This window comes from Corvus hawaiiensis, chromosome 5, assembly GCF_020740725.1.
Source record: "Corvus hawaiiensis isolate bCorHaw1 chromosome 5, bCorHaw1.pri.cur, whole genome shotgun sequence".
NCBI classification, from domain to species: domain Eukaryota; kingdom Metazoa; phylum Chordata; class Aves; order Passeriformes; family Corvidae; genus Corvus; species Corvus hawaiiensis.
In genome coordinates, this window is record NC_063217.1 from 2,025,684 (window position 1) to 2,049,732 (window position 24,049).

The 24,049-nt window shown below is 51.9% G+C and overlaps 1 protein-coding gene across 1 annotated transcript in view; it reads right to left on the reverse strand.

The window, feature by feature from the left end:
- Positions 1-24,049, reverse strand: part of DYSF (dysferlin) — an 82,032-nt gene that overhangs the window by 14,530 nt on the left and 43,453 nt on the right. Inside the window, 14 exon segments of the mRNA XM_048303335.1 lie at positions 932-1,073; positions 3,288-3,383; positions 3,600-3,688; positions 4,496-4,635; positions 7,739-7,881; positions 8,324-8,494; positions 10,750-10,841; positions 12,104-12,259; positions 13,007-13,135; positions 13,693-13,791; positions 14,838-14,849; positions 18,493-18,555; positions 22,313-22,386; positions 23,534-23,699. Of these exon segments, the coding sequence (XP_048159292.1) occupies positions 932-1,073; positions 3,288-3,383; positions 3,600-3,688; positions 4,496-4,635; positions 7,739-7,881; positions 8,324-8,494; positions 10,750-10,841; positions 12,104-12,259; positions 13,007-13,135; positions 13,693-13,791; positions 14,838-14,849; positions 18,493-18,555; positions 22,313-22,386; positions 23,534-23,699 (1,572 nt within the window).

Below are 24,049 nucleotides of genomic sequence, written 5' to 3' on the forward strand. Positions count from 1 at the left end.
TGAGCCTCCCGGGAGGTGCTGCAGGAAGCCTGGATTGTCCACAGATCCCAAAGAGCCAAAAAAAATGACGGAATCATGGAATGGTTTGGGTTGGAAGGGACCTTAAAGATGATCCAGTTCCACCCCTTGCCAGGGATAGGGAATTTTCCATTGGATTATTCCTCTTAATCCTTTTAATCCTCTAAATCTCCAGGTGAAGGAAATTTAAATTCTCCCTCCTCTATTGCTCGGTGTCCCATTTTCCCTAATTCCCATTATTTCCATGATTTCCACCCTCCAATTTTCCCCTGCATTATTCCATGCACCCAGCCCAGCTCCACTCCTGTTTCCTTCCCGTCCTGGAATTCCCACACCCCACTGCATGAACTGATCCAAGGAACACCAGGAGCAGGCAGAGGAGCAAGGGGATCAAAATCCCACCCAAAAAAATCCCATCCATTTCAACTCCCAATCCTTGAATCCAAAGCTTTTCTTCCAGTGGCACATCCCAACCCGTGTTCCCATCAGGAATTTGGAGGCAGCTCCTTCTTTTCCCAATTTTTAGCCTTTTTGGGAAGTTTTTGCATGGCACGACATCCGTTATTCCATGCTAGGAAACAGAGGTTCCCACCAAACCATCCCCATGGAATTGCCATCTCCAGCTTTGGAAGATCCCTGTTGTCCAAGAGCACTCGGACACTTCTTCCAATATTTTTCCTGCTCCAGCCTGGAGGATCCTTTCCCATAGGGATGAGTCTCTCCAAAAAAACCACCTCTAATTCCAACCCTGTTTTTCTTCCAAATGCAGATTTTTGAACAAAATTCCCACCATTTCACAGTCAGAACCACGGAAAGGCCAAGCCTTGCACGGCTCCGCTTGTGAAGGTCTAAAATTCCCCTTTCAGCCCAGAATTCCCACAGGGATGCAGAAATTCCATCCAGGATAACTCACCTTCTTGGCCACGTGGCACATCTGCTCTGCTGGGAGATAATCGAAGGGAAAGACGAATCTCCAGTTGAAATTCCCTTCTCCTCCCATGGATCTGTAGTGGACATCCGTCTTCTGCTTGTTCTCCTCGTGTCCCACCAGCCACCTGCCAGGGACAAACAGAGCCCATGGAAAAGCGGGATCACGGCGAGGATTTGGGATCTCGCTCAATGTTACAACATCCATGAGTGGGAAATGGAATGTTCCTGGTCCCCGTGGCTGCTGGGGGTAGGGAAAACCTGGAGATGGGAGAGGGAATGCAGCAGTTCCAGGGTTGGGAGATCAATCAGTGCTGCGGGTGGCAACTCCAGAATTATGGAATCATGGAATCATGGAATGGTTTGGGATGGAAGGATCTTAAGGATCATCCCATTCTCACCCCATTCCATGGGCAGGGACACCTCCCACCATCCCAGGTGGATCCAAGCCCCAGTGTCCAGCCTGGCCTTGGGCATTCCCAGGGATCCAGGGGCAGCCCCAGCTGCTCTGGCAATTCCAGCCCAGCCCCTCGCCACCCTCCCAGCCAGCAATTCCTTCCCAACATCCCAGCCCAAGCTCCCCTTTCCCACTGGGAAGCCATTCCCTGCCTCCTGGCCCTCCAGGCCTTGGCCCCAGTCCCTCTGCAGCTCTCCTGGAGCCCCTTTAGGCCCTGCAAGGGGCTCGCAGCTCTCCCTGGCTCCTTCCCTTCTCCAGGGCAACATTCCCAGCTCTCCCAGGCTGTCCATCACTTCCTCAGGAATCCTGTCCACAGCTTGACAGCCTCTTCCATGGAGAGTTTTTCCCTAATATCCTACAAGGATAGGGAGGCTCCAGTCCCTGCACAGGAGGCAGCAATGGATGGAAGGAAAAGTCTCCACGGGATCCCTGATCCATAGGGCAGATCCTCAGGCACAAAAAGGATCCTTTCATCCCTTCCCAATAGGATTTTTCAGGATGACTCTCCTTGGGGATGGAAGATCTGGAAGCTGAGGAAGTTTTGAACTCATTTCAAGCCCTGCAAGATTCATTTGGATGCTAAAAATCGGGAAAGGGATTTCAGCAATCCCTGGATGCTCCCACTTTTCCAGCAGCATGACTTTTTAGGAGTCCCAAAAGACACGGAGCAGCTTAACCGGAGCTGATAACAACAGACTTGATGGGAATACCGGGAAAGCAGCACGGCATTCTGGATTTACAGGGGGAAAATCGGGATTGTAAAAGGGGGATTTACAGTCTGTTCCCAAATCCCGCCTCTTCCTGCCCATAAATCCCAAGAAGGCACAAAACAAGGAACTCCCTTGGCTGGGAGTTCCACAAAATAAATCCTAAATGGAGTCAGTTAGGGAAGGGAATGTGCTAGAGGAGCTGTTTCCAAGAATAAAGGGAATTCCAAAGAAAACAGCCGTGCAAATAATCCAATCTATGAGCATGGAAAAAGTCTGGGAGAGGAGTTGGGAATGAGCAGACAACAAGATCCTCTCTCTATGGCCAGGCTGCTCCCACATCTCATCCCACTATGGGAACATCCAAGCCGTCCAAGGAAAAATATTGCCATGGGATCATCCCAGAGATCTGAAGAAAAAGGTTGTGAGCTCAGCAGAGACGTGTCATCGAAAAAACTGGATCCGTGGCTGGAGAGGTGTGGATCCATAGTTGAAAAGGCGTGGATCCATAGTTGGAGTGTTGTGGATCCACGACTGGAGATGTGGATCCATGGTTGGAAAGGTGTGGATCCATGGCTGGAGAGGTGTGGATCCATGGCTGGAGAGGTGTGGATCCATGACTGGAGAGGTGTGGATCCATGGTTGGAAAGGTGTGGATCCATGGTTGGAAAGCTGTGGATCCATGACTGGAGATGTGGATCCATGGTTGGAGAGCTGTGGATCCATGACTGGAGATGTGGATCCATGGCTGGAGATGTGGATCCACAGTTGGAAAGCTGTGGATCCATGACTGGAGATGTGGATCCACGGTTGGAAAGCTGTGGATCCATGACTGGAGATGTGGATCCACGGTTGGAAAGCTGTGGATCCATGACTGGAGATGTGGATCCATGGCTGGAGATGTGGATCCACAGTTGGAAAGCTGTGGATCCATGGCTGGAGATGTGGATCCACGGTTGGAAAGCTGTGGATCCATGACTGGAGATGTGGATTCATAGTTGGAAATCCATGGATCCATAACTGGAACAGTTACAATGAACTGGAGAGCTGTGATAATCCCTCCATCCCAGCAGGATCCACATCTATCCCACAATGCCAAGGACCACCTTCATTCCTTCCCTGCTGCTCCTGCACCTCCAGCCTCCGGAATCCGGGAGACTCCGGAGTGGGACACTCACCCTTTGACGTAGATGTCGCTCATCTTCTCCCCGGTGATGCTGAGGTCATCCAGGATCACATCCTTGGTGTTCCAGATGATGCAGCGGAGGTAGAACCTGGAAAATTCCGGGAATAAAACCGTGGAAAGGTGGGAAACTCATCCACCTGGAAGCCCAGTTGTCCCACTGAGGGATTTCCCTGTGGGAGCTGTTTCCCTGGAATGATCCCACACCTGTCCCTCAACCGGGTGGGTGAATCCATTCCCACCCAAGGCTTCCAAGCATTCCCAGCTCCCTTCCTGAAGAAAAGATGAGGAAAAAATGGGAAGTTACCTCTTGGCTTTGCGTGGAGTGACATTGAAAGGGGGGCCGGGATGTCCAAGGGATTTGGGAAACAGATCCACCCACATCTGGAGCTTTCCCTGCATGGAAAAACAGAGCCCTGAAGCCTCAGGAGATTCCAAACGGACACCTGAACTTCGCCAGGGAGAACTGGGATCCTTAGGTGGGAAGGGACGATTCCTCAATGGAAAAGTGGCATTAAAATTATTTTAGGGATAGTTGGGAATGTGTTGATGGATGGAAATCCTGGGAAGCAGCTGAGGGAGGTGGGAATGGTCTGGAGCACCAGGAAAAGCTGTGGGAGCTGGGAAAGGGGCTCAGCCTGGAAAAAACAGGGATCGGGGGTTTCTGGCTCTCCACAGCTTCCTGAAAGGCGGGAATTGGGATCTGCTCCCGGGGAATAACAGGAAAAGAGGGAATGGACTCAGGCTCTGCCAGGGGAGGCTCAGGTTGCCCATCAGCAGGAATTTCCTCATGGAAAGGGTGCTCAGGCCTTGGAAGTGCCCAGGGAGCTTTGGAGTGCCCATCCCTGGAGGTGTCCAAGGAATTCCTGGATGTGTCCCTCAGTGCCAAGGTGGGGATCGGGCACAGCTTGGACTCGCTGATCCTGGAGGATTTTCCAACCTCAGGGATCCCAGGATTCTGGGAGAAGAATTCTGAGTAGGACTTTTAGACCAAAAATGTAAAATTAAATAAATTAAATTAAATTAAATTAAATCAACTTAAATTCAAAAACGGGAGCCGATCCTGGAGGGAATGACCACCTCCACTCCCCGGGACCATCCCGTATCCCAGGGCAGACATTCCCAGCAGGATTCTCCCCCTGGATATGGCTGGATCAGGAGATGACGTTCCCGGGCTCATCCCGGCCACATTCCCGGACCCACCTGCTCGATGTCTGGCTGGAGGGGGCTGTAAAGGCGCCGGGTCTCCACGTGCTCCGGAACCAATCCCTGCTTCCGGAGCGCGGCCAGGGCAAGCCGCTCCTCCACCGGCCCCAGGTGCGGATTCGGGGGTTTTCCATCCTCTGGGAATTGGAAAAGTGCAGAGTTCATCCCACAGGAATGGATTTTGGCCAGGAAGAGCTGGAGCAGTGCAGCCTCCATTCCCAAATCCATCGCCACAAACAATCCTCAGCACAGGTATCCCATTCCCAGTGGGAAAACCTGTGGAGACCCTCGTGCAACCACCCCACAAATCAGAGCCAGGGAAACAGGACAAAGATCCAGCTGGATCCCATGGAAAGGAGAATCCAATGATTGATCCTGCTCCTGTGTCCAGGTCTCCTAAAGTCCCAGAAATCGGGATTCCCGTCAACCCTCAGCTGATGTTCCCACTCCCAACAGTTTATCCCAGAGTTTAAAGCCATCCAGGATCTTCAGCTGGGCGGAGAGGAATGAGCTCCCGGTGGGATCCCATTTCTTCTCTGCTGGATTTGGGGTGAAAGATGGGAATGGGAGGAGGAGGAAGGACATGGAGACACCACCAGCACAGCCTGGGGGTTGTTCCAAGCTCCTACTCCAGTCCAAGTCCCTGCTCCAGTCCCACCAGGATATTTGTGGTCCTCCATCCATGGAAGACCTGGAATTATCTCCTCCTCCTCCCCTGCTCCACACCAGTCCCTGATCCTGCCTCAAATGTGCCAAAATTCCTCAGTAATGGACATTCCTGCCTTCTCTTCCTGGTCAGGATCCATCCATCCATCCATCCATCCATCCATCCATCCATCCATCCCAGTATGGCCAATGGGCAGCTCCTGCCTCCCCATCCCGTTCCTGGGATGGGACACGATTCTTGGATATCAGGAAAGTGGTGGAGTCCCCACCCCTGGAGGTGTCCAAGAAAAAACTGGAAATGATATTTGGACAAGGTTGGACTCGATCTTGGAGGTCTTTTCCAACCCGAATTCTGAGATTCCAGGATCTTCAAGGACGTTCCCAACCTAAAAGATTCCCTGATTCACTGAATCCAACCCAAACGATCCCAAAATCCCAGGCTGGAGTTGGTGGACTTCACCCCACTCTACTCATGCTCCTTCCAGGACCTTTGAAGCACAACACACTCCATAAATATTATTCCAACTCCACCAAATCCAGGTGAGATATCCCAGCTCCTTCCTTGGCAAGGAAGCGCTTAACTCCAGCCATCTGGGCTAATTCCCAACGATTTCCCAAGTCCTGGAATCCTGGTGTGTGCGCACACGTGCGGCTTTACACACCGGAAAAAGAACGAGCCCCGCTCGGAGAACAACGAATCTGGGATTTATGGAACAACGGGCTGGGGGGAGAGGCTTGTAAAATCCCGGCTCTCGTGTTTAACGGCTCCAGTTTATTCCCAGTCCGGCTCCGGAGCTCGCAGCTGGATTCCAGATCTGCTCCGGGTCAAGCCTCGAGCTTTGTTCTGCTGTTTGAACTCGCGGCCATTAAAGCAGGCGAAGGTGACAGCAGGCGCTGGCACGGGGGGGGGGACACATTTTAACACCTCCCCAGCTTTCCCTGGAAAATTTTTCCATAAGGAGAGTCTGTAAAGGATTCCTTGCTTCTCTTCTCCTCAGGGGAAAAGTTGAATTCCTGAAAGAATTTGTGCTTTGTTTCCCCAGAGCACAGAGAGGGGCCAGCCCTGGGTTGTGCCTCGTTTTGTGTCTCTGGTGATGTCCTAAAAAAAGCCAATCAAACTTTAGGTGGGATATTGGGAATTCTTCCCTGCGGTGATGGGGAGGCCCTGGAGGAGAATTCCCAGAGAAGCTGTGGCTGGCCCTGAATGTCTGGAAGTGTGCAAGGCCAGGTTGGATCTACCTGGGATAGTGGGAGGTGTCCCTGCCCATGGAGGGGGTGGAACTGGATCATCTTTAAGGTCCTTCCAACCCAAACCATTCCAGGATTCCAAACTGCGGCTCCTGGACCTGACCCAGTGGGATTTCACCTCCTCCCAGGGCCAAAACCCTTTTTTTGTGCCTTAAAGAAGAGTTTTCCCCCAAAAAAACACCTCTTATCCCAGGAATGTTGGGTCAGACGGAGGTGCCATAGGCAAACAAAAAAACTCCTCCCCAAAATTCCAGGACTTTTGCCCTCTTTGGTAGAAGTTGGGTTTGTCCCCCGATTCCCCCAAATCCTGACGGAATTCCCAGGTCCGTGTGTGGGATATTGTCTCCCTCTAGTGACCATCCCCAAAATGAGATTCCAGTGGCAGAGCTGCTCTTCCGGCTCCGGCAGCACTTGGAATATCAGGTTGGAGCTTCCCATCCTACACTGGGGTGGGGTTGGATTTGTGTCAATCACCGGACTGAAGGTCTGGAATTCAATCCCAGGATCTGGGACACAGCCACGTTTGGGAATGGCTCAGAGCCAATGGGGACAGTGAGGGGGAGGATGGGGACAATGCCATCGCCCACTCCTGACCTCCAGGATGTCCCTCTTCACGATGACTCCAAGCACTCGGAACATCAGGCTGGAGCTTCTCACTCCCAGTCTGGAGGTGTTGGGTTTGGTCCGACTCAAGGTCAGTGTTCCTGGATTGAAGGTCTGGGTTCAATCCCAGGATGTGGAGCACGGCCAAGTTTGGGAATGGGTCAGAGCCAATGGGGACAGTGAGGGGGAGGACGAGGACAAGTCCCTCACCCACTCCTGGCCTTCACAATAACCCTTCTTGTGACATCTCCATGCACTTGGAATGTCAGGTTGGAGCTTCTCACTCCCAAGCTGGGGGTGTTGGGTTTGGTCAAACTCAAGGTCAGTGCTCCTGGATTGAAGGTCTCCAATCCCAGGATTTGGAGCATGGCCAAGTTTGGGAAAAGTGCAGAGCCAACATGGACGGTGAGGAGAAGGATGGGGACAATGCCATCACCCACTCCTGGCCTCCATAATGCTCCTCATGATGTCTCCATGCACTTGGAACATCAGTTTGGAGCTTCCCACAAACATAAGGTCAACGTTCCTGGATTGAAGGTCTCCAATCCCAGGATTTGAAGCACGGCCAAGTTTGGGAAAAGTGCAGAGCCAACGTGGAAAGGGAGGAGAAAGTTGGGGACAATGCCATCACCCAGTCTTGGTGATGTCTCCATGACATCCAGCTCCACCCCTTGCTCTGCATAAGGGAAATTCTGCTATCCCAAAGCATCCATGACATCTTACCCAGCTCGGACAGGACATATTCCTGCTCCCGGAAGATGATCCGGTCGGATTTGTAGGTGGGAGCTTTGTAGTTGTGCTGCAGGGAGAAGAGCTGGAGCAGCTGGGAAGGGCGGAGTTGGTCTCGCCACTGGTTGGGGCCGGAGCTGAAACCAAACATAATCATGGAATCATGGAATGGGTTGGGTTGGAAAAAGGTCAAAGATCATCCAATGCCACCCAGGGACACCTCCCACTATCCCAGGTGGATCCAAGTCCCAATGTCCAACCTGGTCCCAGGGATCCAGGGGCAGCCCCAGCTGCTCTGGCAATTCCAGCCCAGCCCCTCCCCACCCGCCCAGCCAGCAATTCCTTCCCAACATCCCATGTAAATCTCCCATTCCAGGGATGGGGCAGCCCCAGCTTCTCTGGGAGTGTCCTCAGCACGAGGTCACCAGGAGACACCAGGGATGGAACAGGATCTCCCTGGAGGAGAACCAGGACTCTGGGAAGTACAGCTCGACAAGTTCCCCTTGCCATGATCCCGTGGCCACCTCAGAAACCCAGTCCTGGGATCCACGGCCATTCCAAGCCCATGGAGATACCCACGTGCAGTAGGTTTGGGGGAGGCCACAGCGCGCCCCGTATTTGGACAGGAAGCGATTCTCCAGGTCGATGACGGTCTCGCCGATCTTCTCATCCTTGGACAGGAGGTCGTAGTCATAGAGGGTGACCTTGAGGTCCTTCTCCAGAGGCAGGGTGCAGCTCAGCTCGAACATCCTGGAAACGGGAGCGGAGAAATGCTTGGGAAAAGAGGATGGTGCCGCTGGAATTCCATGGGAACAGATCCACACCCACCCCATCCCACCAGTAATGGGATGGATCGTTGGTCACATTGGACCAGCAGTGCCAGGGCTGTGTTGTGGTGGCTGAGTTTATCAAGGAATCACGGAACCATGGAATGGGTTGGGCCAGGAGACACCTCAGTGACCTCATTCCACACCTCCCACCATCCCAGGTGGATCCAAACCCCAGTGTCCAGCCTGGCCTTGGACATTCCCAGGGATCCAGGGGCAGCCCCAGCTGCTCTGGCAATTCCAGCCCAGCCCCTCCCCACCCTCCCAGCCAGCAATTCCTTCCCAACATCCCAGCCCAAGCTCCCCTTTCCCACTGGGAAGCCATTCCCTGCCTCCTGGCCCTCCAGGCCTTGGCCCCAGTCCCTCTGCAGCTCTCCTGGAGCCCCTTTAGGCCCTGCAAGGGGCTCGCAGCTCTCCCTGGCTCCTTCCCTTCTCCAGGTCTCCGCTCCCGTGATCCACGTGTGGAAATGGAACCAAGCCTGCCCTGGGTTAATTTTTCCCTGGATAAATTCTTCCCAAAGAAACATTGATCCCATTTAGTTCCTCCTAATTGGACCTGACAGAGGTCACTGTGATATCCAGGGAAAAAGAGGAACAGGTGGGAGTCAGGAATCCTCATTGCCATGGAGTTTGAAGAGGGGAAGAAATGACAGCTTTGGGAAAAAAATCCTCTTTGAGGAAATATCCAAAACAGGAGTCAGGCCTGGAATCATGGAATTCCAGACTGGTTTGGGTTGGAAGAACCTTAAATCCCATCGAATTCCAACCCAAGGCAGGGACACCTTCCACCAGCCCCAGATCCACCCCTCTGGATACAAATGGATCCAAACTGAGCCAACCCCATGGATTTTGGAGACGCGGAATGGGACACGACTGGGAGTGCTGGAGAATCTGAGCACCACCATAATAAATAATAAATAATAAATAGTAAATAGTAAATAGTAAATAATAAATAATAAATAATAAATAAAATCCGGGACTGGGAACACAAACAGGGATCAAATCCTGCTTCCCATAAAATCCATCTGATTTTCCAAGGCTGCTCCCACCAGTCCAGGCCACCAATGCTGGGACACCTTCCCAACAAAGCAAGATGGAGAGGGAGTTAAATTTAGATGGGATGTTGGGAAGGAATTGCTGGCTGGGAGGGTGGGGAGGGGCTGGGCTGGAATTGCCAGAGCAGCTGGGGCTGCCCCTGGATCCCTGGGAATGTCCAAGGCCAGGCTGGACACTGGGGCTTGGATCCAGCTGGGATGGTGGGAGATGTCCCTGCCCATGGATGGGGTGGAACTGTTGGGATTTAAGGTCTTTTCCAACCCAGACCATTCCATGATTCCATAATTCTTTGATAAAACTTCCCACCCTGGCTTTACACCCCAGGTCCTGGCAGCTGATAACCCCAAGCCCTGGCTGATTTTAACCGCAGGCCCTGACTGCTGTGTAACCCCAGGTCCTGGCAGCTGATTTTAAACCCTCAGGTCCTGGCAGCTGATCTTAAATGCCAGTTCTGGCTGCTGATAACCCCCCAGGTCCTGGCAGCTGATAACCCCCAAGTCCTGGCAGCTGATTTTAAACCCCCAGGTTCTGGCTGCTGTTAAACCCCAGGTCCTGGCAGCTGATAACCCCAGGTCCTGGCTGATTTTAACCCCAGGTCCTGGCAGCTGATAAACCCCAGGTCCTGGCTGATTTTAACCCCAGGTCCTGGCAGCTGATTTTAAACCCCCCAGGTCCTGGCTGCTGTGTAACCCCAGGTCCTGGCAGCTGATTTTAAACCCCCCAGGTCCTGGCTGCTGTGTAACCCCAGGTCCTGGCTGCTGTGTAACGCCAGGTCCTGGCTGCCATTAAAATCCCATTTCCTGGTTTTTTCCCAGCTGGCTGCCCTCCAGCTCCAGGCAATTACTTCGTGTTGTTCCCAGTTCCTCCTGCACTCTTAATTAGTGCCTTAATTACTCCCTTCCTCTCCTTAAAATCTGCTCCAGGGTGGCTGCTGGGAATGGTTATCCTGCTTTTCCCCAGCCTTCCCGCACAGGTGGAGAATTCTGCAGGGACGCTTCCCACTATCCCAGGTTGCTCCAACCTGGAATTGGGTGCTGGAATGGGAAGCTCTGCTTGGCCCAGCACAATTCCCTCAATAGGACATCAAAAATTCCATGGATCCCGAATGGAATCCACACTTACTTCCCAAAGACAGGCTCCAGAGTGCAGGGAAGGTAATTTTCCTGGTCATTTATGGATTTCTTTCCCACGGAAATCTTCACGTAGGGATCGCACTGGAGGTGGGAATGGAAAGAAACACAAAAATCCCGTGGGGTTGTTGGATTGGGAGTGACCTTAAAACCCACTCAATCCCACTCTTTTCCATAGGTTGTTCCAAATCCCATCCCTTTCCCGACTCAAATTATTCTGGGAATTGGGCATCAGTTTGGAAAGCAGGGAATTTCATTCAAGTCAGATTTTTTTGCCAGGAGATGCAAAAAATTCAAGGAAAAGCTCCAATTCCACTAAAAGACTTCACCTGGATCTACAGGGATCCACCATCCCCGTCACATCCAAAAATTCCCTGGAAAAAAGATCCAGGCCAAGTTTCCTCGTCATTTTTCCCTGATTTCCCTTTTCCTGCTGATTTGTTTTTTAAGGAATGGACGGGAAACAGCACTCAGGGAATGGAATGAGCACCCAAGTCTTCCTTGGGCTGGGATGAGCCTCTGGAAAATTTCCATCCCAGGGGAAACTTGGGATCAAATTTCGGTTGGTTTGGGGTTTTAAATGCAAAAAAAAAAGGGTTTTTTCCTTCTTTTTAATGCTCGGGAATCACTTATGGGAGATTTCTAAGGAATGGAACACTTCCGTTCCAAATCCATTGGAAAAAAAATGGGAAAATTCAAAAGCGGTTGGAATTTCTTTGTATGCTTTTCCATATATTCCATATATATATTTCCCATATTCCATATATGTATAAATATATTTATTTTTCCATATATTTTCATATACATCCATTTTCCCATCTATTTTCCATATCTATTTATCATTTTCCCATCTATTTTTCCTCACGTATTTCCCATAATATTCCTTAACTTTTCCCATTTTCCAGTGAACAAAGAGACTTAAAAAGAATTTTTCCCTGAATTTCTGGGAGTTTTCAGGGAAACAAAAGAGAATTTCCTTTTCTGACCAACACAATTCCCTTTTTCCTGGAATTTTACTTCCATACCAGCAAAGCTTTGCAAGGAGGAATTTTGGGAAAAACGGGATTTTGTTTTCTTCGGCACCAAAACACCAAAAAAAACCCCCAAAATAAAAACAAACCTAAAACTTGTTGAACTAATCCTGAAAAATCAGGATGGAGGAAGAGTTGGCTCCTGGAATTCCCAGATATTACAATGGAGGCAGAAATGAGAGACAAAGTCGTAAATTTGAAGGCAAATCCACAAATTTTGACCAATTTTGACCAAATTTTGACCAAAAAAGCTGTTCCAAGAATCGACTCCAGGAGCCAGCCCAGAGCTCTTCCAGAGGTTTCCCACCGGGATACCTTCCCATTGGAATCCTTGGGCTGGAGGTCGAAGGCGCGGATGATGTAAACCCGGACCAGACATTCCTGGAGTCCCCTGGCCGGGAGCTGCTGGAATTGCCGGGGAGGCACTGGGACGCGTGGATCGTCGGGAAGAGGGTAAATCCTGAAGGAACCCTGGGAAGGACATGGGAATTCAGGGAACAACATGTGGATGTGGGGCCTGTGGGAGCCAGCTGGGAATGACCGGAATGAATCATGGAATCATGGAATGGTTTGGGTGGGATGGGAGCTGAAAGCTCATCCCAGATCCATGGGCAGGGACACCTCCCACCATCCCAGCTGGATCCAAGCCCCAGTGTCCAGCCTGGCCTTGGACATTCCCAGGGATCCAGGGGCAGCCCCAGCTGCTCTGGCAATTCCAGCCCAGCCCCTCCCCACCCTCCCAGCCAGCAATTCCTTCCCAACATCCCAGCCCAAGCTCCCCTTTCCCACTGGGAAGCCATTCCCTGCCTCCTGGCCCTCCAGGCCTTGGCCCCAGTCCCTCTGCAGCTCTCCTGGAGCCCCTTTAGGCCCTGCAAGGGGCTCGCAGCTCTCCCTGGCTCCTTCCCTTCTCTAAGGCAACATTCCCAGCTCTCCCAGCCTGATCCAGAGCAGAGGGGCTCCAGAATCCTGGAATGCTTTGGGTGGGAAAGGACCTTAAATCCCACTCCATTCCCACCCCATCCATGGGCAGGGACACCTTTCCCTATCCCAGCTTGTCTCCAATCCCCATCCAAGCAGCCTTGGACAGTTCCGTGGATGAGCATTCCACAACTCCCACAATTCCTGGAGTCATGGAATGATTTGGGCGGGAAAGGACCTTAAAGATCCTCCAATTCCCAGCCCTATGAACACAATCCATGGGGACGGGGCCATTCCCACCTTGAATTCCCCCACGACTGAGGGGTCATCGCTGGAATCCTGGGATCTCCCCCGGAATAGTTTGAAGGTGTGGCAGAAGTCTGAGAGATGCTCAAATTCCTCCACATTTTCCAGCTCCGTCTCGTAGACCTGAGGAGGAAAAGATGGAGCAGGGAAAAAATTCCAACCAAATCCCTCAATCCCAGGAAAATTCAACCCACTAGGAGAAATTCCCAGGAATTTTCCTCCTTATTTCCCTCTGGGACAGTGAGGAGAATTTGGGAATCCCACAGAAAATTCCAGCCCATCCCAATGACCCAGACAAAGCCAAAGTCTCCTGGAGGGTTTTTCATGGATAGAGATCTTCCAGCTGGGAATATTTTCCTTTAAACCAAGGAAAATCTTCCCTATTTGGGAGTTCGTGTTAAATTTAGGATTTCTTGTGCCTGAATCTCCATTTTCCCTCAGAAATCCCGGATTTTCCTCATTCCCAAACCCTTCCCAGGGAGGCAGTTACCCACCCCCTCTGCCACTTCCCAAGGGAAAACTTCCAGGAGTTTCCTGAAAGAATTTTGCAAAGGAAATGGAATTTTCCACACTGAGGAAAACGTTTCATTTTTTTTTTTCTTAACCCAGATGGGAAAAAAAAGCCTCAAATCCCAAGGAAATCATGGAAAGTGGAATTCCACCTGACGGAAGCCACTCACCTTCAAGGTGTCGAATCCCTTTTCCAAGTAATATCCACATTTTTCCCTCTCTCCCGTGGAAGCATAAAATTTGCTCCACCAGTCGATGAATTCCTCCTCCTGCAGTCAGAGATCCCAAAGTTACTCCTTTTCCACAAGGAAAATCCCAGGAAAACTGCAGCAGCAGCTCCCAGGTTTGGGAAGTGAACCCTGCGTCAACCCCATCCCTGATTTCCAGGTTTTTTGGGATGCTCCCAACCTAAATCCGGCCGTTGCGGCCAGTGTGGGTATTCCCAAGAGGATAATTCCCCATGGGAAGATGGTGTAGAGCTCCAAGAAGAATATTCCAAGAATTTGGAGCATTTTTAGGGAATTTTTGGCCAGTCAGAGGGTGGTTTTCCCAGGATTTCCATGCAGGGAATTAATTTAACTCTGGTGTTAACAGCCTGAAATGTCCCAATTTTAGGCTTTCCCTGGAAATTTTTGGGATTTGGGAGACAGGGATTGACTTCCTGGTTGTATCCCAGCACCACCCCAGCCTCCCCATACCAACAAAACCTGCGGCTAAATGAAAAAAATCCATAAAATTCCCATCTTTCCATTAAAATCCAACAGTGCTCAGGTCTCCTGAAGGACACAACCCTTGGATGAAAAAAAAAAATGGGAAGATCCCACAAAATCTCAGCTCCCACCATCACCCATTGCCTCATTCCCGGTGTGAAGCATTCCAGCTCCAAGGATGCTGCTCCAAGAGGAAAAGCGGCCACGCTGGCTCAACAATTCCATGGATTTTATAGGAACCCCGTGTTTTAGATTGCTTTGCCGGCGATCCATGAAAAATTCCTGCAGAATCCTGGTGTCTCCTATGAGGAGGCCACAAAATTCCAGCTCGGTGGCCTCACGGAGGATTCCAAATGGAATTTTACTGGCTCTATATTTGAAGCCAAAGGCACAATGGATGGACATTGGATTTAGTTGGAATATTCTGGAAATTCACTCCAAGGCTTCTGCCACCTCCTGGGGTTTTTTTTGGGGGGAGGGGGGAAATCCAAATTTTCCTTTCATCACTTCCCCATTTTATTGTTTCAAAGGCTCCATTCGGCCATCGTGACATTCCACAGGTATTGGGACACAAGGAAAACGCTTGGATTCATCCCGGGACTTACCCACGGAATCTTCTGCAGCCCCAGGGGAAAGAGTTGGATTAGAGATTTTGGTGGATTTTGACCAATACTCCAATGAAAAACAGGGAGAACATAAAAAGGAGGGAAGTGGAGCAGCTGGAATGTTAGCAGCGATGGACATGATTCCATTTGGGAATGGGAAAGCCGTGGGAAGCGATGGATCGGCAAAGGATGGATTGAGGGATTTCATTTATCCAGGGGATGGATAAAATTCCCTCCAGGTATCCCAAACCACCTCCAGGGATTTATCCTGGACATGGCACAGAGGATCTCTGGGATCGGGATCTGTGCTCCCTTTCCAGCTTTTTCATGGATCCCACTGGGCACAACGCCTGGGTGAGCATCCCTTGTGGATAAATTTATTCCCCAGTGACCAAATCCTCAAATTTTCCTGGAAAAGGAGCTTATTCCCACCTGGAAAGCTGCTGCCATGATTATCCAGAGGTTTCCTGTCTCCTTATCTCTGTTCCCTCCCTCTTGTTCTCACCACCCTTGAACTCCAACCTTTTTCCCAAGAGGGACCCGTCCCGTGGATATCCTGGGAATTATGGGATCATTCCCCCTGATCCCATCATCCCAGGAGCTGCAGCAGCTCTGGGAGCAAAGCAGGGCTGGAAGGAGGGGGATTTCTCCTTTATGGAAAAAATTCCTCCCTGAGAGGGTGGGGAGGGGCTGGGCTGGAATTGCCAGAGCAGCTGGGGCTGCCCCTGGATCCCTGGGAATGTCCAAGGCCAGGCTGGACACTGGGGCTTGGATCCACCTGGGATGGTGGGAGCTGTCCCTGCCCATGGATGGGGTGGGATGGGATTTAAGGTCCTTTCCAGCCCAAAACATTCCAGGATTCTGGAGCCCCTCTGCTCTGGATCAGGCTGGGAGAGCTGGGAATGTTGCCCTGGAGAAGGGAAGGAGCCAGGGAGAGCTGCGAGCCCCTTGCAGGGCCTAAAGGGGCTCCAGGAGAGCTGCAGAGGGACTGGGGCCAAGGCCTGGAGGGCCAGGAGGCAGGGAATGGCTTCCCAGTGGGAAAGGGGAGCTTGGGCTGGGATGTTGGGAAGGAATTGCTGGCTGGGAGGGTGGGGAGGGGCTGGGCTGGAATTGCCAGAGCAGCTGGGGCTGACCCTGGATCCCTGGGAATGCCCAAGGCCAGGCTGGACACTGGGGCTTGGATCCACCTGGGATGGTGGGAGGTGTCCCTGCCCATGGATGGGATGGGATTTAAGGATCTCTTCCCTTTTCCTGCTGCCTTTGTGTCTTTTCCGTGAGAAAAGTTGGGATATTCCCGGGTTTTATAGGGAGGGCAGTGGAGCTGCTTTGCCCTGTCAGGGATGGTGCTCCAGAGGAGCAATTCCCTGTGTCCCTAATCCATCCTGATTAGATTCCCAGTGGAATCATGGAATGGTTTGGGTGAGAAGGACCTTAAATCCCATCCCATTCCACAATTTCCATGGGCAGGGACACCTCCCACTATCCCAGGTTGCTCCAAGCCCATTCCAACCTGGCCTTGGACACTTCCAGGGATCCAAATATTGTCCAATGAGTGGATTTCTCTATCCCAGAGAAGCAGCAGCGCTGGGATCCCAACCATGGAAGCAAAAGTTCCCACTGTCCATCCGCATTTTTAATTTCTATGGATGTGGTTTTGGTTTAGGACAAATAAAATCCATGGAAAAAGTAAAAAGAGAAGGGAAAAGTTGCAAAGCATTAATTTAACATCAAACGAAGGAAATATTACGTGGGAATAAACCATCTCGTTGTCCCGGTTTTTTCAGGATCCTCCAGGAATGGGAGTCAATGTGATAAACCCCAGGTTGCAGAAAACTGGGAATGTTTCCTTGGGAAAACCATCCCCGTTTGGAAAACTGAGTTCCCATCTTCCTTCCCGTCTCCTTGTCCTTTATAGCTCCAGAGCTTTGCACGGAGCTGGGAATGAGGCCCAGGGGCTGCGGCCAGGGAAATCTTTGGAAAAAAGCTTTTCCAGCCAAAAAATTCCAGCCCAGTGCAAAGCATGTGAGGGGCATCCCAGATTTCACTGGGATCTGCCTCCGGCTGGGGCATTAATGACGAGGGGGAAGGGTTGGAAGTGCCAGAGAGCAGGAATGGGTGGGATGTTGGGAAGGAATTCCTGTCTGGGAGGGTGGGGAGGGGCTGGGCTGGAATTGCCAGAGCAGCTGGGGCTGCCCCTGGATCCCTGGGAATGTCCAAGGCCAGGCTGGACACTGGGGCTTGGATCCACCTGGGATAGTGGGAGGTGTCCCTGCCCATGGATCTGGGATGAGATTTCAGATCCTTTCCCACCCAAACCATCCCATGGTCCTACAAACCCTGGCTGTGGAAATCCAGCCCTGGAGATTTCTCTGGGAATGCTTTCCCCCCTCCCCAGTGGCAGTGCCATGGGTTGGCTCCCAAACTGGGAATATCAAAACCATCAGGAACATTCCAGGGGGGCAGCACTGGGAACCATTCCCAGGAGGAGCCATCCGACACCCAGAGCTCTTCCAAGGAACCGTAACCGGAGAAGCCGTGAAATGTGGGCTTGGATTGAGAAGGAGCAAACACAGCAAACAACCAATTATCCCAAATCGTTTACAGACACGGATCAGCTGGAATTGGCTCCGCTCGGCTCTGGTAACGTGTCCTGGGATGGGGGATTTGTGTGTCCGACAGGGAAAGCTGCACGAGCCAGAGTAACAGAGGAGTAACAGAGGAGTAACCGAGGAGTAACCCCCTTGTAGGGCTCCTCAGCAGGGAACGGACACTCAGAGGTGTCTGAGAGTCCCTCCTGAGCTCCTCTCCTCCAGGAGATGCCCAGGAATCATGGAATTATGGAATGGGAAGGGACCTGGAAGCTCATCCAACTCCATGGGCAGGGACACCTCCCACTATCTCAGGTGGATCCAGCAGAGGGGCTCCACAAACCTGGAATGGTTTGGATGGGAAGGGAGCTTCAATCCCATCCCATTCCCACCCCATTCCATGGGCAGGGACACCTCCCACCATCCCAGCTGGATCCAAGCCCCAGTGTCCAGCCTGGCCTTGGACATTCCCAGGGATCCAGGGGCAGCCCCAGCTGCTCTGGCAATTCCAGCCCAGCCCCTCCCCACCCTCCCAGCCAGCAATTCCTTCCCAACATCCCAGCCCAAGCTCCCCTTTCCCACTGGGAAGCCATTCCCTGCCTCCTGGCCCTCCAGGCCTTGGCCCCAGTCCCTCTGCAGCTCTCCTGGAGCCCCTTTAGGCCCTGCAAGGGGCTCGCAGCTCTCCCTGGCTCCTTCCCTTTCTCCAGGGCAACATTCCCAGCTCTCCCAGCCTGATCCAGAGCAGAGGGGCTCCAGAATCCCTCTGATCATCCTGGTCCCATCTCTGGATCTCTCCCACATTTCCATGTCCTTCCCGTGCTGGGATCCCAGGGCTGGAGGCAGAATTCCTCCCAAAACCACCCTGATTCCCTTTGAAATGGTGGACAACCCAAGGAAACCCCAGCAGCCAGCTGGAATTCCAATTTCCTAAGCAGCAAGAGGGATTTTTCCCAGAAGGAAATGCCCCCTTCCATTTAAATCCATACATTCTCATGGATTCGGGTCATTAATTAAGCGATTAATTAATTAAGCAATTAATTAGCAATTAGAAATTAAGCGATACCTACATGAGGCGGGGCCCGGGAATCCGGGATGTTAATTAGTGCTGAGCTCATCAAACCCTCGGAAAGCTACAAATTAAAGTGATCCGTTATCCAAGGAATTCTGGGAATGGGGATGAACACACAGTTTGGGAGAAATTAAAGGGAATAATCCAAACAAATATTCCCGACCCTGCAGTTTCCCAGGATGAGGAAACCTTTGGGATGAGCGCAGGGTTGGATTTTAGGGATGTTTGGCAAGAAGCTGGAATGAGGTGGAGGAAAAATGGGATATTAATGGGAAAAAATATGGAAAAGCTGTTAGTAATTCCCAATGGAGGAGAGGCTTTTCCCTGGATACCAAGTGCTGCTAACGCAGGGAGTTATCCCGGGATCCAAGGAGGGTTAAAAACAGGATTGGGAATGCTCAGGATGAAATTCCAGGTCCAAGCCCAGCTCATCCTGGGCAAACCAAAACCCGGGATCACTTCCATGGGCAGGAAGCGGCAGCACTGCTCCTGGATTCCAAGGGTTGATCCCTTGGAGGTGGAAAAGGCGGAAAAATGAGAGGTTCTTCCCAGAAAACAGCCGGGTTTGAGGATCAGGCCAATCCTGACAGCATTCCCAGATATCCAGCTCAAGCTTGTTCCCAAAACTCTGCTCCCATCCCAAACCCCACAGCTTCCAGCTGTTCCATAGGGAAAAAATTCCTTGAGGCTCGTGTTCCACCAGGATTCCCTCACGGCTCCCGTGGCTGCTGGGAACGGCTCCTTTCCAGCTGATTTATCCATGAGCAGACGGAACAAATCCCTGCTCATCCCATGGACCTGTGGAAGTCCTTCCTGAGCCTCTTCCCGTGGGAATGAACCCTTGGAAAACACTGGGAGCAGAGCTGGCAGGACAAGGCCTGATCCAGCAACCTCTTCCACAAATTCCACCTTTCCAAAATCCTGCTCCTTGTCCTTCTCCCGAAGAACCAAACTAGATGGGATTAGCTGGGAAAAATGGCTTTTCCATGATTTTTAGGAGGATTTTCCTCACTTTGGGAGACCAGGATGTGATTCCCATGCACTTAAACTCCGGCTGAACTCCTGATCCCGCCTGGATGAGATGGATAACACTCTCCCAAACCTCAGAGCAGAGGGATTTCACCTCCGGTTGTTTTCCCAATTTCCCAGGGAAAGCAACAAAGGGATCCTTTGTTCCAATCATCCCTCAGAGCAGGGAGCAAAGCCAAGCTTGGCAAGGAGGGAAAAAACTCCAGAGCCACGCAAGGAAACGCATCCATGAAAAATCCTGGCTCCTGCTTCCAACAGCGCCGCTGGAAGAGCCCTGGGCACGAGCTGCTGCCATGGGATCCATCCCTTTTCCCGGGAAGGAGGAGCGGGATGGTCCCTGCTGGCCGGGATTGCTCCTTGACCTCCCAAATCTGGCCCTGGATGGGCGGAAGGATCCCGATGGTCCATCCACGCCCCGATCCATGGCCACCTCCAGGAGAGGAGCAGCTTCCAGGGCCAAAATTCCGAGGTGGGAATTTTGGGTTGGCTTTCCAGGAAGAAGCTCCCTCGTCTGTCAAAAAAATGGGAAAAACGAGGAAAGAAACAAAGGGAGAAGGACGAATCCGGAGTCAAACTGAAGAACTCCGTTCATGGCAGGGGGATTGTTAGGGAAAAGGTTTTTTCTGGAAAAAAATGCCAGAATTTTCCACTTTGGAATGGTATTGTCACATCCTTCTCCCCCTTTTCTTCTCATTTAAACTCTTCCCTAAATTTGATCCAAGCTTGGAGATGTTTCCAAGACATTTATCCCAGGGAATAAAGCTCCAGGATTCCAAAGCTCCGTCTCATTCCTTCCTATGGGATTTTGGGAATGGGATCCCCCATTGCTGGGAGCAGCTCCCAGAGCTCCAGGGGGTGTAAAGGGAGGTGTGTCCCTATCCAGAGGTTTTGTTCCCAAAGGAAAAAATGGGAGCAGGTTTGCCACCAACATGGTTTTCCATGAATAAGTCACGGGAATCTGAGCAGAGAATTCCAGGGAATGCTGGGCACGGCCAATCCCACTCCGGGCATCCCAGGGCGTTCCCTCCATCCAGACCACTTGGAAAAATGGGACAAACTGGGAATCCCACCAGCGGGAATGAGCAGCACCACATTGTCCGAGCACTTCCAGCACTGGGTCGTGGGAGATCCCGATTCCGGATCACGGAAAACCCAGGATCCGGATCATGGGAGACCCCGGCTCCACATCCCAAGTTGGGATCCCACAGTGAGTTCAGCCCCCAGAAAATTCCCACATTATTCCCTCCGTTTTCTCCCAAGTTTCTCTGTCCTGGACTAAAAAAGGGGGATTTATTCCCAAAATTCCTGTTCCCTAATTCCACGTTTTCCATGGATGCGCTCCAGTTACTTCCCTGATCCAAGATGAAGCCCAACTGTAAATTTTAAGGATAAATCCTTAAATGGGAAGCAAAAAGGAGGGAATGAGGCTGCTTTTCCGATTTCCCAATGCTCCAATCAGGAGCATTTTCAGGAGTTGCTTTTTCCTTTCCACACTTTTCACTGGAGCCAACTTTTCCCAACTTTCCTGTCCAGTTGCTAATGGAGGCTGAAGAATTCCAGGACAAGATTCCAATGGAGCTGTGAATGGAATCATGGAATCCTGGAATGTTTTGGGTGGGAAGGACCTTAAAGCCCATCCCATTCCACCTTTTCCATGGGTGGAATCTCCCGCTATCCCAGGTTTCTCCAAGCCTCATCCAACCTGGCCTTGGACACTTCCAGGGAGGAGGATTTGGAGTGAGCAGGGGAATGAGTAGGGCCACATCCAGAGGGGTTTTTTTGGGAATTTTGGCCAAATTCCTGATTCTCAGCTTGATGTGGGACCCAGCTGGAGCCTGCCTCGGGACACACCACAAATATCCAACGGCAATGGAAAATCCTTGGGAATAGAACCCCGAGGAGTCACCGAGGAGATGGAGAAGAGCAGGATCCATGCCCAAGTTGCACATCCTGAGTTTACCGGTTCCTCCATCCCTGGAAGAGCTCAAGGCCAGGGAAACTGAAGCAGGAAACACCTGAAAGGCAGATCCCTTCCGGAAAACTCTGGCTTTTCCAGCCCTGCAGCATCCAGGAACAGGGAGAAGGAAAATTCCAGCCCTCGATATCCCACCAAGGCATAGGAAACCAGGAAAAGCTCCACCAAACATTCCTGACACCATTCCCAGCTGCTCCAGAGGCACCGGCATCGCCTCTGGATCCGTGCATCCCATGCACGGCTCGGCACAGGTCTGGCCCAAAGATTCCTTCTGCTGGAGAAGGAATCCGAGGACTGTGGATATGGGAAGTTTCTGGAAGAACCAAAGCTCCAGGGGTGTGTCCATCCTGATCATTCCCAAGGGAATGCTGAGATTCCTCCAATTCATTGGAACCGCACCCATTCCCCCCTCCTTCCATGCTCCCCAGCACCACGGATTTGGGATTTGGGATTCCGCAACCCCAGTCCTGTAAAATTCCTGCAAACAAGGAGCCAAACTGGGAAAAGGAGACCTGGCCATGGAGTGAGGACAGTGGAGCCTCATGGAATTTTAGCTTTCCTTGGGAAGAGCCCGGCATGGATTTCTCTCCATCGGGAAAGCAAATCCAGGCCCTCATTCCCAATGTAGGGAATGAGGAGGAGTTTGGGGTTGTGCGGATGAGGAGAGGGAGGGAAACCACTTGGAAGTTGAAAAAGGATGGATCCAACCGGATCCGGCCTCGCGTGGGCACCTCTGTGTCCGTCCACCCTCACTGCATCCACCAGAGCACGGAAAAATCCCGGGATCTTCCCAGCGCGGCCGCCTTTTCCGTACCTGGATGGGAATCAGGGGCTCTTTGTCGTCAATGTCGATGAGGATGTCATCCCTGGGCGTGAGGCTGACGTCATCTGCAACCAGAGCGGGGCGTGATCCTGGGATTTGGGAATCCCAGAGATGAGAAACTTTGGGATCGACCTTCAGGAGTGATCCCAGTTTCTCCAAGACCCCATCTCTGTGATCCCAACCTCTTCCAGGCCCTTCCCTTCTCCCAAAGCCATCCAGATCCTTCCCACCGTCCAAAGGTCATCGCCATGATCCCAATCCTATCCAGACTTTTCCCACCATCCAAAGTTGATTTCCATGATCCCAACCTCATCCAGACCCTTCCCACCATCCAAAGTTGATATCCAAGATTTCAACCTCATCCAGACCCTTCCCACCATCCAAAGTTGATATCCAAGATTTCAACCTCATCCAGACCATTCCCGCCACCCAAAGCTCATCTCCATGATCCCAGTCCAATCCAGGGCTCCAAGGAGTCGGGAGAGGGACTTCGGACAAGGACATGGAGTGCCAGGACAAGAGGGAATGGATTAAACTAAAGGAGGGGAGATTTAGATGGGATGTTGGGAAAAAATTCCTCCCTGAGAGGGTGGGGAGGGGCTGGGCTGGAATTGCCAGAGCAGCTGGGGCTGCCCCTGGATCCCTGGGAATGTCCAAGGCCAGGCTGGACACTGGGGCTTGGATCCAGCTGGGATGGTGGGAGGTGTCCCTGCCCATGGAATGGGGTGGGAATGGGATGGGATTTAAGGTCCCTTCCATCCCAAAGCATTCCAGCATTCTGGAGCCCCTCTGCTCTGGATCAGGCTGAGAGAGCTGGGAATGTTGCCCTGGAGAAGGGAAGGAGCCAGGGAGAGCTGCGAGCCCCTTGCAGGGCCTAAAGGGGCTCCAGGAGAGCTGCAGAGGGACTGGGGCCAAGGCCTGGAGGGACAGGAGGCAGGGAATGGCTTCCCAGTGGGAAAGGGGAGCTTGGGCTGGGATGTTGGGAAGGAATTGCTGGCTGGGAGGGTGGGGAGGGGCTGGGCTGGAATTGCCAGAGCAGCTGGGGCTGCCCCTGGATCCCTGGGAATGTCCAAGGCCAGGTTGGATGGACTTGGATCCAGCTGGGATGGTGGGAGGTGTCCCTGGGTGGAACCGGACGGGTTTGAAGATCCATTCCCACCCAACCCATTCCATGACTCCATGAAGGACACAAATCCCGGTATTCCCACGTACCCGGCTGCTCCTGGGGTGCCCCCGTGTCCTGCTGGAAAGGATCCCAGTAGAATTCCTGGAGGGAGCGGATCGTGCACTGTCCCACCACGGGCCGCCGGCCGAAGGGGCGGTTGTCGATGATCTTCAGGATGATGGGGGGGCTGTAGAGGCTCTCCTTGGGAAGACGCTGTGGGAACAGGGAAGGGAAGAGGGAATGAGGTCGGGAAGGGAGGGCAGAAGTTCTGCACCACCCCAAAAAACCAAGGGCAGAGTTAATTTCACCAGAAGAATCAATTTTATGGGATTTTGAGGTCCTTCCCCATAAAATCCAATGTTATGGGACTCCGGGGTCCTTCACCACAAGATCCATTTTTATGGGATTTTAAGGTCCTTCCCCATAAAATCCAATGTTATGGGATTCCAAGGTTCTTCACTTCAAGATCCATTTTTATGGGACTTCAAGGTCCTTCTCAAGACACTTTTTTATGGGACTTTAAGGTCCTTCACCACAAGACCCATTTTTATGGGACCTCCAGG